Source organism: Colossoma macropomum, unplaced genomic scaffold (assembly GCF_904425465.1).
Source record: "Colossoma macropomum unplaced genomic scaffold, Colossoma_macropomum, whole genome shotgun sequence".
Classification (NCBI taxonomy): domain Eukaryota; kingdom Metazoa; phylum Chordata; class Actinopteri; order Characiformes; family Serrasalmidae; genus Colossoma; species Colossoma macropomum.
The window spans coordinates 250,322-265,439 of record NW_023494795.1 but is presented as its reverse complement, the minus strand read 5'-3'; the positions used below and the strand labels follow the sequence as shown (position 1 = coordinate 265,439).

The 15,118-nt window shown below is 41.6% G+C and overlaps 1 protein-coding gene across 12 annotated transcripts in view; it reads left to right on the top strand.

The window, feature by feature from the left end:
* The window catches only part of dnmt3aa (DNA (cytosine-5-)-methyltransferase 3 alpha a), a 135,378-nt gene extending 128,778 nt beyond the window's left edge, over positions 1-6,600 (top strand). For 11 of the 12 annotated variants that reach the window (XM_036581110.1, XM_036581102.1, XM_036581109.1 and 8 more), the window contains 2 exons: positions 2,184-2,302; positions 3,671-6,600. In XM_036581110.1, coding sequence (XP_036437003.1) covers positions 2,184-2,302; positions 3,671-3,812 — 261 coding nt within the window. In that variant the 3' untranslated portion in view covers positions 3,813-6,600. The remainder of the gene's footprint in view (positions 1-2,183; positions 2,303-3,670) is intronic. The other variant, XM_036581101.1, reaches the window with a different exon arrangement.
* The last annotated feature ends 8,518 nt before the right edge of the window (positions 6,601-15,118 follow it).

Sequence of the window (15,118 nt, the reverse complement as noted above, 5' to 3'; positions counted from 1 at the left end):
ATCATAATTTTCCCAGGTGCCTAAACATTCTGCACAGTTCTGTTTGTGCCCTGTTTCACTGCCAGTGTTTGTTTATGTTCTTGGAGTCAGTTCAGTTGTCATCAATATTGTTCAAGAGATTTTACATACAGTATGTCATCAATCAGAAAAAATGTAAGGGATGTGTCACTTTCAGAACAAAACCTTGTATCTTTTTTTCTCATTCTTTATTTTTTGATAGCTGCTCTTTTAACTGCGTGAAGATTTGACCAACAGACATGGTCCAGAATTTGGATAACGATTTCATTCCATTGACTTGTAAAGTTACAGTTACAGAGATACACGCTTTTGTTCTGACAGCAGTTAAAAATCTTGTGAACGTAGGCGAATCACCACCCCCCTCACCCCAAATGTAGTTATTCTGCCAAGACATGTTTTTTGTCTGAAGTTTTTGTCTTTGTTATTGGGCTATAATAATGTAATATAATACAGAACTGGGCTATAAATGATCTTAGACTCTTTCTTACACTGTACAACCCATGTGTCAAACACAAGGCCTGCAGGCCAAGTCAGGCCCGTGGCTCAATCCTATTCAGCCCGCAAAATTATTTTTATTTTCTATTAATATTAGCCCATTTCACCATGAGTTGCACTACAGTTCCCAGCATGCACTGCAACATAATGTGTTTTCCCACCCCCTCCCCAACAATGATCCATGGGATAGCAACACAAAAAAAAAGATGCCAGCTGTCTAGTTCAGGCGAATGGCCAGTTTAAAAAAACTACTGTATACTGGGGACTTTAACAGTATCTGCCGCTAATGTGGTCTGTTGTTTTATATAATAGAATTTGTATTTATTTAAATGTATTTTTGAATCGTATAAGTAAAATAGAAGCACAGCTGGCCCACGGATTTGTTAATATGGCCCTTTTAGTGGTTGAGTTTGACACCCCTGCTGTACAACATGCTGTATACACCGGTCAGGCATAACATTATGACCACCTCCTTGTTTCTACGCTCATTGTCCATTTTATCAGCTCCACTTACTATATAGGTGCACTTTGTAGTTCTACAGTTACAGACTGTAGTCCATCTGTTTCTCTGATACTTTGTTAGCCCCCTTTTACCCTGTTCTTCAGTGGTCAGGACCCCCATGGACCCTCACAGAGCAGGTACTATTTGGGTGGTGGGTCATTCTCAGCACTGCAGTAACACTGACATGGTGGTGGTGTGTTAGTGTGTGCTGTGCTGGTGCGAGTGGATCAGACACAGCAGTGTTGCTGGAGTTTTTAAACACTGTGTCCACTCACTGTCCACTCTATTAGACACTCCTACCTTGTTGGTCCACCTTGTAGATGTAAAGTCAGAGACGATAGCTCATCTGCTGCCGCACAGTTTGTGTTGGTCATCCTCTAGTCCTTCATCAGTGGTCACAGGACGCTGCCCACAGGATGCTGTTGGCTGGATATCAACACACACTAACACACCACCACCACGTCAGTGTTACTGCAGTGCTGAGAATGATCCACCACCCAAATAGTACCTGCTCTGTGAGGGTCCATGGGGGTCCTGACCACTGAAGAACAGGGTAAGAGGGGGCTAACAAAGTATCAGAGAAACAGATGGACTACAGTCTGTAACTGTAGAACTACAAAGTGCACCTATATAGTAAGTGGAGCTGATAAAATGGACAATAAGTGTAGAAACAAGGAGGTGGTCTTAATGTTATGGCTGGTCAGTGTATTAATATGGATACAGCTGAAACAGCTTTTTTGAAGCTGCACAAATGTATAGAGGTCTTGTCTGATTGGCTGAATTTGGGGTAAAGGGACACTGTGGGGAACATTTATCACTGATCTATTCCTTCATGGTCAGTCAGCAGTGACTCTGGCAGATAACATTCAATTAGAAATGGTTCCACAGATTAAGTGCAGTTTAAGTTCAGTCCTAGATTAAATAAGCACTACACACTTCAGGGCCTTCTGTACTGTAACACACCTGTTCCAGTTGATCAGTTAACTGTGTTGTAGCTCTTTATGAATGAATATGGTGTGTTAGAGCAGAGAAAACCCTAACCTGTGTGCTGCTGTGATGCTCCAGGGTTCAGGGGGTGCACACTAATGTGTCTGTGAGCTTTATGATTAGGTGTGGGGTGGCTGAGGGGGGCGTGGCTCAATTAGAGGCTGGGTCTGTGTTTTTTCAGTTTGATAAGTTGAGAACCATCACCACTCGCTCCAACTCCATCAAGCAGGGCAAAGACCAGCACTTCCCCGTCTACATGAACAACAAGGAGGACATTCTCTGGTGCACCGAGATGGAGAGGTAAAAGATGAGTGAATGGATGGATGGGTGTATGGAGAGATGGATGGATGATAGATGAGTAAATGGTTGGAGGGATGGATGAACAGACCGATGGATGAATGGGTAGATTTGTGTAGCGATGGATAGATAAACAGATGTGTTAATGGACAGATGGGTGGAGGAATGGATGAATAAATGGTTGGAGGGATGTATGAATGGCTAGATTGGTGTAGGGATGGATAGATGAACGGATGCTTGGATGACAGATGGGTGGAGGCATGGATGGATGAATAAATGGATGGATGAGATAGATGAATGGATGGATAAATGGTTGGAGGGATGGGTGAATGGGTAGATTGGTGTAGGGATGGGTGGATAAATGGATGCCTGGATGGACAGATGGGGACAGATGAAGGGATAAATGGGTGAATAGATGAATGGAAAGATGGATAGATGAATGGATAAATGGTTGGATGGATGAATGGGTAGATTGGTGTAGGGATGGATACAATAACGGATCTGTGGATGGACAGATGGGTGGAGGGATGGATGGACAAATGGTTGGGGGGATGTTTGAATGGCTAGATTGGTGTAGGGATGGATAGATAAAAGGATGCCTGGATGGACAGATGGGTGGAGGGATGGATATGTATGGAAGGATAAGGATGAATGGATGTGTGGATGGACAGGTGGGTAGAGGGATGGATGGATGGATGGATGGACGCTGCCTTCATGTTCTCATCAGATGATCCTCACGCTGGCTTTACACAGTGAAACATTCATTTTAAGTTGCTTGAAACTTACATGAAACTACATTTTACTTGAGTTGCATGACATAAAGCTTCCAGCATCTAATTTGAAACTCAACCACAACAGCTACAACTGTCCCATCTCCATGAAACAAGTGAAAGACAAAAAATAGATGTTTTATTTGGGGACTGAAGACAAAATCCTGCTGATCTGATTAATTTTATGCAATGCTGTTGTTTCTTTTTGCCATTTTCCTGAGCCATGTTGCATGAAACTCACAACATGCAACTAGCTGGATGAAAGTTTCACCATGTAAAGCCAGTCTAAAGGGGCATTCATATGCAACTCTTAATAACTTTGTGTTTACAATAATTGTGTTAATTACATATTTTCAATCAAATCCATGAAGAAGATAAAACAATAAACCACCTACACTTTAGTTCAAGTATTACACAGCAGATCTGACATTTATGAACTTGACTGGGTTGAGGGTTGGAGAGAAACAGTCACAATGGTGGAGGGATCTGAGGGATGGAGGAATGGAAGTGAGGGATGAAAGGAAAGGGAGGTGTTCAATGTGTTTGTGTGTTAGCAGCATGCATTCGTGAGTATAACGTATTTTCTCTTTCTCTGTTTCAGGGTGTTTGGTTTTCCTGTCCATTACACAGACGTGTCCAACATGAGTCGTCTGGCCAGGCAAAGGCTTCTGGGAAGGTCGTGGAGCGTCCCCGTCATTAGGCACCTTTTCGCCCCACTGAAGGAATACTTCGCCTGTCTTTAACCCTCGCACACCTGTTATGACATCACAACGACTCGCTTCACTCCCTCATCCGCATACCGACCAAGCTCCACCCCTTTCTTTTGTTTTCGGTAGTTGCCTGACGACCTACTGGTGCTATTCATCAAAAAAAATACGATGTTTCATCCAACTACATAGTCTCACTTTCACATGTCAGCTATTTATTGAAGACATAATAAGACATGCAGTACTTTGCAAAAGTTTTAGGCCTCCTGGGAGATTTAAAGCTATTGATCTGGGCAGTAAGCATGTATTTGCTAAGAAAAACGCTAACATTAGTATAAATACAAATAACATTAGAACCGTTGTAATTGGTTAGCTGAGTCATTTCCGAGCCTTTCCTGGAGGTATCCCAGTTTATAGTCACCATCCAGTACCTTCATTAAATTAATTCAGGTGTGCTGGTGGTGGAGTTGACTTTTTCGAAAACAAGTCTTTGTAACTATTTACTGTATTAAAGATTATTTGTATTTTTTATCTGGTATATAGTGTTTGTTACAAACAAAACACGGATAAATAGTTTTATACATTTCAGCTGGCCTAATACTTTTGCTCAGTATTTTAGTACTGTTTATTGGTTTTATTGCCATATTAACTGTTATTAGGGGTCCAATCACCAAGGGTGCTGCAACTGTTCCTGCACCTGCTCAGATTTTTCTTCTCAGTATTCTTACGTAGAATGTAATGAGGATCATACTGTAAGTGTAGGAGGTGCTATAACATGCAAAAAAACTGTTTCTCAGTCACCGTGTACCCAATTAAGCTCTGCTGCATCTTTGAGCTACTTTTTAATGGAACGTTGAAGATGATTTCATAATTGGACAAAAACGGCCACCACTAGCCAATCAGATTTCAGGAGACCGTTTGCAGGCTTGGCGCTCCTGACCATATTTGCAAATCTGGCAAACTGAGAGGCATGCTAAATTTTCTTTAAATCAGTCTCCAGGGGGGTGCAACAATGCTATCTAGTGCCTGTTAATGTAATGTCCCGGTCTCCTGTTAGGCTAACCCTGGCCACCAGAGGGAGAAAGAGAACTGACCCAGGCTGATTAGGGCTTACTGTTGTCAGCTATTTGTCACCACCATGTAGCTCTCTGCTCAGTTCATGCTGCCACATGCAAGCATTCTTGCCAAAGCTGGCAACTTGGTAAAAGCTCTCTCTCAAGGTCTGGTGCTTCCTAATGTTCTCCTGTTCGCCGAGGGGAAAAAAAGAAAGGCACATGAGAGAAAGAAACAAAGAAGGGAGTTATTGTTTTACGTTTCTGAGAGGTTCTGAGGTCACCCTTGGTTTCTGTCACCAAGTTTGTCTCTTCAGTGGTGCTCCTGCTAGCATGCTGGCCTTTCAGCTCAGAGGTCGGAGGGTTGAACCCCCTCTGACTTTGAGTCATCTTAGTTTTCCCTCCCTTCCTCCAGCTATTGTCTCGAGTGCTTTGTTCACCCTACAGAACTTGGTCGGTAGCTTACACCATAGCATCCTGGTCTCCAAACACAGGGACCACAGGTTTGATCCCCATGCGGGATAAGCCAGCTGCCTTGTTACAGCTATAGCATTTCTGTAGATATAGATTTTCAGTATCTCTTGCTCTGATTAAAATAGATCATTAGGAAGCTTGATTTTAAACTGATGTTTACCACATCAACAGTAATATTCAATTGCTGGGGCGGGGCTAAAATAGTAATTGCAAATTGGGAACTAGTTGCAAACATGGTGCTTGGACCCCGATGATTGCCGCTTGTGGCTACATTATTATTTTTTTTTTTCCTTTTTTAAGCATTTACTATGATGTCGGGACGATCGACACCTTTCATCTGTGATAGCAAGGCTTCTCTCGGGCAGGAGTGACAAAAAAAGAGACTGTGTGCATGAGTGAGTGTGTGTGTGAGAGAGAGAGAGCAAGAGGACAGTCTCTTTGAGCACAAAGCTGGTAGGGAGGGTCACGCCTTCTTTTTTAAAAGTTAACCCATGCATCCTGCTTCCTTTACCTATGGTAGCCCATTCCCAACAGGAAGAGGTGGAAAACACCTTCCCTGTTCTCCTTTTCTTCTCTGTTTCTGGCAGCAGAATGTCAAAATATTGGCTTGCTACCTTGAAATAATGCCTTATTTTCATGTCATATATTGACTGAAGCCTGCAGTAAATATCAAATAGGACTAAACAACATGGAACCACCACCAAACACAACTCTGTGCATGTCTTAGCATTGCTAGAGGCTCCATGCAGTAGAGCAGGCAAACATGTGACACGATGTGGACCAATCACAGTTAGGCGGAGGTCTCGGAACAAACAATGCAGTGACCAGGAGTTCTGTTCAGCAAATGCACACATCACAAAAAAGGTGTTGTTTTGTTTTGAAACCTTGTTAAAATAATGGCTTATTTTCTTGACAAATTTGTGTAATATCCTCCAAAAAAGTTCTTTACTCAGAATATTGACTTAATATCTCAAAATAATGCATTTTTATCTCAAAATATTGACTTAATATCTCAAAATAATGAATTCTTATCCCAAAATTTTCACAAAACATCTTAAACAATTGCTCCATTTCTTTTTCCAAAATATTGACTTAATATCTCAAAATAATGGTTTTATCTCAAAATTTTCACATAATACCATAATGCCTTAAACAATTACCAAGTTTTTTTTTTTTTCAAAATATTGACTTAATATCTCCAAATTATTAAATCTGTATCTCAAAATATTGACTTAATATCTCATTGAATTCCTATCTCGGAATTGTCATGTAATATCTTGAACAATTTTTTTTTCAAAATATCGACTTAATATCTCAAAATAATGAAATTTTATCTCAAAATTTTGACATAACATCTTGAACGATTGCTATTTTTTTTTCAAAATATTGACTTAATATCTCAAAATATCAACTATTGACTACGATTTGTTCTCAATTTCTGGGAGCAGAATGCCAAAGTTTATCTTATTAATAGCTTATATTGACTTAATATTGCAAATAAAAACTTATTCTCAAGATTTCGAAATACTATTATGATATTCAAGTAAATAAATACTTTGCGCTAACAAATAATTATTAGTCTTTATTTTGCCATATTTTGACAGTCACTTTTTTCACATAGTCGATATTTTAAGAAAATAAGTAATTATTATGAGACACAGTCTCAACATTTTTAAGAAAATAAGTCCTTAAAAAGTCCATTTTTAGACAAACTGCTGCTGGAAACAAAGAAAAAAAATCGAAGGTGATTTCTTTCCTGCTGTATCTGACAGGAGTGGACGTCCATACTTACCCCCATAACCAAGATGTGCAATCATGGAATACAACGCACACACACATACACACACACACACACACACACACACACACACACACACACACAGAGCTGTGAGAGGGAAGCCTTGTGCTAGAACACACACACACACACACACAAATCAACTGATACACTGTTTACAGTTTTAACTGCGGTACTATACTACTCTACTATACAACTCACCTGCTGTTCAACTGATACAACTACGGTGCTCTCGCTCTTTCTCTTTCTCTCTGTCTCTATGCTCTCTATCTATTTCTGCCCCTTTTCTCTATCTCCATCCTTCTCTGTCTTCTTCTATCTCTCCTCCCTCTCAGCAATACCAACGCACAGCCACACTTAAGAGGCCTTACCGCTGGGAATCTATGGGGGCACTTACACAGAGAGAGTGATAACACGTAGACTGACGCTGCCCGTCAAAGGTCTGGGGACCCGCAAATTAGAGTTTTCTCACTGTTACTTTTCAATTAAGCACGAGAAAATATCTGTGCTAAAGCGTCGGGTAGATTTAGCCTCATCACTTGGCTTCTTGTTTGGCAACATGTCTTCCTTGGGATGAAGTCAAGCTGTTTTTAAAGAACTATTTGACAGTTTTAAACTCTTTTGGCCCAAAAGTGGTTTAAACATGTGAAGCGTTTAGGTGCTGAGGCAAAACAAGTTAATTGAAAACAAAACAACATCATAAATGCTAATTCGTGACAGAATTAGTGGCTAGCTTGAGAATAAACGTCATCACAACAAGGGGATAAAACGGGTTGTCTTTGGTTTTATTCTTAAGCCAGCACTGTCAAGAATTTATGAGGTTGTTTTGTTCATAAAATAACTTGGTTAGCCTCTAAAGTGGCATTCTGGCCTAAAACTAGCATTTAAAATGATATTAACCGAGTTATGCAGTATAATGCAGCATTGCGGCCTTCAGCCTGCGTTCACACCGGCAGCGACTATTTGCCTTTTGTCGCCCAAATCACTGATTGCTTATCGCCTGTGGGCGTTTCTAAACTCCAGCAGACCATTGGTTGCCATGGTTTCACTGACGCCAAGCACAAATCAGATGCATTCCCACTACAAGTAAAAATCCTGGTGTGCTTATTTTTATTTAATCCCCAAGTCTGGGCAGTCAGTTTGTGAGGAAAACAGTTAAACTCTGCTCAACTTTGCCGCGTCACCAATGTTCGTGCCGCCTCCTGTCGGCAGAAATCGCCAGCTTTCATTGAAAATGAACGACCTCCAGCCGCCGCGTCACGCCGCTGCCGTTGTGAATGCAGGGATAGACCACTTTTATATCATTTTTGTCCTTCATTGTTCCCTCACTACAATACCCAGCATGCATCAATGCACGTACTATTGCAAGTAGGCCTGTTTACAGAAAATGTCTACATTTTTCATTCCTTAAATATTAAAAAAATATAGCAAACCAACAAAGAAAACATGGCATCTGTATTAAAAATGGACAAAGCCAGGTGTCCCCAAACTTTTGACGAGCGGCGTACCACACAGAGAGGGTAGTAAAACACACAAACCAAAAAAAAAAAAGATAGAGAGTTACAGGAGAGTAATATCACACAACTTGCAAGAACGCTTTGGGCTACTACACATATACACACACGCACACCCTGCACAGGGAAAACTGGAAAGGTGAACAGAGCTGAGGAGAACCGTGCTTAGAAAACGATTCATTCTGTCCACAGCAGAGTTTTCTGTGTTCCAGGCTGTGATGCAATACCGCTAAGAGTGCAAAAGATTCGGACAAGAGAAGGCTCCGTTTTACAAACTCAGAGAGCTCCGGTCTCAGAGCAATTTTTACTGCGGGTTCCCCTCCACACCTACAGGGGGCAGCAGCGCAAAAGAAAAAAAAATCGAAAATCCTTCCACAAATCACTGTGGTGATATTAGCAACCACCAGCTGAATTCATTTCTACTGTAAACTGTAAAACTACAAGGTCTTGTCAAACGCCACCATTTTTACTGTACTGAAGAGCTGCGTGTGAGTGTGTGGAGAAATCCTGCTACGTTTTTGCTTTACTCTGTCTACGAAAAAAACTATGGAAAAATCTCTCCAGGGTGCTTTCTCTCCCCCCTTTATCTTTCTTTCTATCATCTCTTATTGCACATTTTTACATTTTACTTATATTGTTTTCTTCGAACTGTGAGTGAGGACCGGGCTAGCGTTAGCCTGTACGCCGACCCACAGGCCCACTGGCTTTACGAATATCATTTAGTTTATTAACTGATCTGCAATTCTGGGCGTGCTAATCCAGCTCAGAGAGAGCTTGGTGTATTCTGTGCTCCGGGGATTCTGGGATAGTGGCCTCTCTGTGTGATGTCATATAAACTGGTCACATGGTGCTCCCAGAATTCCTTCAGACTTCGGTGGCCGTGGCCTCTCATGGTGTGTAGGTGCTGACAAAGTGTGCACACACCTTCCAGATTACAATCTAGATTACTGTATCGTCCCGTCGGAGATCCTCTTTCAGATCAGAGGACGGACGAGGGGACATTCTGGTGCTTACAGAAACGTTCTTAAAAGCTGAAATTGTTTTATTCATTATTTTTTTCCTTTCCCAAAGCATTTTTTGAAAAGCATCTTCGTGAACTGTAGACTCCCACAACTGACAGGCTAGGCTAGGCTAGGCTAGGCTAGGCTAATGCCTGCTTCCAACCCAGACTATAAAGAGGTTCCTGGGCTGTTATCCAGCCCCGACCTTTGGAATAATTATACTAAGTGTGCTGTCGTCGTACTGTCTGAGGTGATTGCGTAACGAAAGCTCTACGTAGTCCACGGCTGTGTCCGTAAACGCGGCGAATCAGCCTAAGTCCAGGAGTTAAGCTACGCTAAACCAAGCTAAGCTTCGAGAAGATGTGCCTACGGGTGTGGATGGCCACGTTAGCCGCTGCGTCGAGTCTTCACGTGCCCTGAACGTCTGCGCGAGCTCGGCTCGTCTGATCTAACGGAAACTCCAGCCTTAGTTTGGCCAAGACCGCTCAAGTCCTACAACACGAACGCAACTCAGTCGCGCTACGAGTTCAGCGGTAAATGAACTGTACATAGATACGTTTGCCTTTTTTAGCATTCAGTTATGTTTTGTGCGCCGGGTGTGTTTTTAAAAATTTGTTTAGGGTAATTCGGTGTGATCGTAGGCCGACGTACGATAGTGTTAGCATAGCTTGTTTTGATTAGGAGACTGGGCGAAGGCGGAGCTTAATTCTGATAAGCTGTAAGGAGGCGTGGGAGGAAGGGCGTGTCGACGAAATGCCACGCCCGGAGATTTTTTTGTTTTTGTTTTCTCTCTCTTTCTTTAATTATGTATTTATGAATTTGTCTCAGATGAGAGGGTGATTGACAGGTGATGAATTTGAGAGCCAACCAATAACCAGTTGACAGCTTTAAAGGAGGAGTTCCTTTATATAAGGTTATTTTAGGAAATTAAATCTTTAAAGAGATGTGTGAGTGAAGGCGTTTCAAAAAGGTGCTATACAATTTATTCTTAAATGAGAAAAAAAAAAAAAATTAAATAAAATAATAATTACATGAAATATATTGTTGGGAATTAAGAATCGACCGGTCTTGACAATGACTGTTTTTATGTTGTCGTAGTTATGGAAAAAAAAAAAAAAGCACTATTATTTTACTCTTTTATGAATATATTAACAAATGCATTTTAACTTTGTACTTGATGAAGATGTAAAAGTAGAAAAAAAAAAAGAATAAAATGGAGAAATTCATGTGTTTTAGCCTAGACATTACTGTAGTATGAGCGTCTCGAGGAGAAAGTCATTCTGTTATACTGGACACACGTTCATTCTGAGGGGTTCTGTGCACTGATACGTAACTTGCTTTATCTTTGGCAGCAAAAACTACATTACCCAACATTCCTTGCTTCCCGACTCCCTCCATGTACTCTGGCTTTAGTTTGATCCGACTGTAATGTTATGGGTTTTATATACACACATATATAGACATAAATATATGATTGTTGTCGCCTCAATATTTATTGACCGCAGCCATGTCCTACCTTCTGTCATTCATTTGGTCAGTCAAAACAGTCTGCTCTCTTTTTCTCCCTCCTCCGTCTCGCTCTCTCTCCCTCTCCCTTTTCTCTTTCTCCCCCCCTCTGTGGCTGCACCTCTGATGTGTTACCGGGTGACGTAGTTCTCGGAGAGAGAATTTCGTCCCTTACCACCTCTCTGGACACATGCAGACAGAGTGTGAAGAGAAAGAGAGAGAGAGAGAGAGAGAGGGAGAGAGGGGGAGAGATAGAGGGGAATAGAATGACTCCTTTCTTATGTATTTGTGCTGGGGAACACTTGAATTAAATGTACTGTTTTTGTGCAAAAAAAAAAGCTAAAAAAAAACCCTTGTCTTGGCTTTTTTTCATGTGATCCTTAAACTGTTTACTTCTGCGCTGTTACGCTCTTAAGATGACATCACACCACACGCCTCTCTTCCATAAACAAAGAGCAAAATACAAACAAAAAACAAAAGCCATGACATTAAATCCACCTCACTGTCCATTTTATCAGCTCCACTGACCGTATAGGTGCACTCTGTAGTTCTACAGTTACAGACTGTAGTCCGTCTGTTTCTCCGCATACTTTCTTACCCTGTTCTTCAGTGGTCTGGACACCCACAGAGCAGGTATTTGGTTGGTGGGTCATTCTCAGCACTGCAGTGACACTGAGGTGGTGGTGGTGTGTTAGTGTGTGTCGTGCTGGTACGAGTGGATCAGACACAGCAGTGTCGCTGCTGGACTGAGAACCAAAAACATCCAGTGACCACTGATGAAGGACTAGAGGATGGCCAACACAAACTGTGCAGCAGCAGATGAGCTATCGTCTCTGACATCTACAAGGAGGACAAACAAGAGTTCTTCAAGGGTTCCTTAGTAAAGACAGCGGGTTCTGTCCTCTCGCTATCTGGGGTCATTTTTCTTCACTCAAATTTTGTTGGAAATATCCTAAGAATACTGAATTAAAGAGAACTGAACGAGTGTAACGTTCACCAACGAGAACACAGGTTTACATCTTTAGTTTTGCACTAAAGCTATGAGGCTAATCTAGCTAACGAGTAATGGAAGATTTAGCTCCACCGATTAGCATCATGGAGCTACGAGGCTAACATAGTAACGCATCAATAACGGACACAAAAAATACCTAAAAACTGTAGTAGCAGAACCACATGCCAGGCATGTCTTAACTGACTGCATTTACACTCTTAAAGCTGGTTCTCCAAGGGTTCCTTAGTAAAGACAGCGGGTTCTGTCCTCTTGCTATCTGGGGACAGTCATTTTTCTTCGCTCAAATTTTGTTGTGAATATTCTAAGAATACTGAATTGTGAACCCACTATATAGAATCAAACGAGTGTAACGTTCCCTAAAGAGTACCCAGGTTTACGTCTTTAGTTCTGCACTGAAGCTGTGAGGCTAATCTAGCTAAAGAGTAATGGAAGATTTAGCTCCACCGATTAGCATCATGCAAACTGCCTCTGGCCTTACATGCTTACATATGGCATTTTTCTGCAAAGTGAACTTTAACATATTGGGAAAAATGCTCCATAACTCTTGCACAGGCCACATTTATGTTTATGCACATTTATGCACACCTAAAAACAGGAGTAGGAGCACCAGCGCCAAACCACAGATGCAAACCGCAGATAACAGCCACGTCTCCACTGACTGACTACATTTAGAGTTATGGGAAACTTCTCTAAATTAGATTTTCTGCCAAACTATCGATTTACTATGTATTCTCCTACGATGTGCACCATCTACGTTCAATTCAGCAAATAAACAATGACCTTATTTTCACTTGGAAGATCAACAAAACGTAACTTGACCTTTGTAGTATATATTCCTACATCAGAATCACTAAGTGACGTCACACAAAGCCACACGCCTCTCATCTATAAAGACATTATGAGGATCGTACAGAAATCAGCTGTATGCTGTTTCATTTTACCGCTTGATTTTACACGTTGATTCGTCAGACAGTTCACTCTGGAGTTGATAGTTAGAAGCAAAATTTTATTGCTGTCCTATCATGCAAAAAGTACAGTCAAGGCACATTCATTCACAGTGGTTTGACTGACCACAATGGCCTTACGGAGGCCTAATGCCCTTCCTGTTATAAATTACTATCTACAATCAAAATGTTTACACCTGCGCATTAAAGTACAGCAGTATTAAATGTACCTACGGTCACTAAAGGACTACAGATTGTTTATTTCTGTGATTCCATTGCGTTAAGGAACATGCTTTAGTTCTTTGACGAGGCCTATTTATCACCTACTTACGAAAACAGCATGAGTGAGCGTAAGAAAAGAAGACGCCTTGATAAAGATGCTTATTTAGGTGGCCACTCCAGTGACCGTAGCTGATTATGGCAGCACCAGAAGTTCTATAAAGATGAATGTGACTCAGTTTAAAACCGTAGCTGTTGACTCTGAAGGTGACAGTATTCAGTAACTATGTTTACATGCACACCAATGGATCAACAGTGGTCTGACGGGATTAACTATGATCGCATAAACAGAAGGGTTCGATTGTCTTCGCCAACTAAGAGTAGCGCGAGTAAATCACACTGACTGGACTATTAGAAGTACTTAGTCTTGGCTCGGTCTGGTTTCTGAGGCTCCTTTTACACTCCTTTCTCTAACACTGTATCTTGGGCTTTGTCCACACAGCAGGTAAAAGTGGCCCAAATCTGATCTTTTTCTTCATATGTGACACAGATGTGTGTGTCAGTGTGAATAGATAAACACACTGAATCTGACATTTTCAATTCTGATTTGAGACGCTTTTGTATGTGGTACAGAAATCCGATACGTATCCGATCTGCGGCAACGCGACTCAGTCTGAACAGCCAGATCGGAATTCATGCCACTTTTATGTCAATCCAACCCGTCATTCATCATCATTTTGCGCTGCTGAGACTCATAAACATGTTGGTGATGTTTCTGTACCAAAATTAGAAGAGACTCATCAAAAGGGATTTGGAAAGAAATGTCTGAACGCGGCCGCAGGAGAACGAGGCTGCAGCGTCAAAGAACAGCTAAAAGTCTGAAAGCAGAGTTTAAAGAATCCGAGGACGCGAACCAAAGAAGTGACCGCGCCCTTTTTACGGCTCGGACGCATTCTGGGTGATGAGCCCAGCTGTCAGTCAGTGAAGCTTCATGATGGCTCCTGTGATGCTGGTGAAGATGAAGCTGGTCCTCCGGGAGCGACTGGTGTTCGTTGGCGGTCGTGATTGTTTTCCTCTGGATGAGCCACTAAAGCAGTGTGACGCTCTGTTCTTTTGTATGCGGGTCAGTTTAGGAGCTGATCTGTTCAGACTGATGTTACAGTTAAAAGATATTCTGAACAGCAAAACAAAAAAATTGTATTTGGTGAGGAAATCAAATTTGGGCCACTTTTACCTAAGAATGTAGCCTTGGTTTCACACTGCAACGGCTAAAATGCACCAAAATACAAACATGGGCGTTCTTTGATTGGTCAGAAATTTGGCTGGGACACACGCGCTCTGTTACTAGCCAAAACACTGAGATGCTTGACATACAATCACAGTCAAGCAATGAAAATAAACCTTACTTGATATCTATTTCTTCATGATTGAAGAGTTTGTTCCTGGTTGCTGATGCTTGGCTGAAAATGTGTCCCGCCATCCCTGTGACTAAATCGAATGCGTTGCTTTTCTATACTTTCATTGCTCGTCTGCAGTTATTATCAATAGCTTGTGCTGCAGGAACAAAATGAGTGTCTCTCAAGAGTCGGACATTAAACAGGCAGGTTACGCAGACAGTTTAGCGCTGACGTGCCGCTAGAAGGAGAGGAAAGCACGCTCTGCTGTTAAAATGTGCTCCCACCAGCAGCAAACTGACCCACGGTTCACTTTGAACTGGACTGAAACCAGCAATTTTTGGCGGACCGCGGTTCAGCTGTTCGATTGAGTATGGGGGGAGTGTTCACACCCATCAAAACAAACTGAATTAAAGAAAAAGAAACCAACT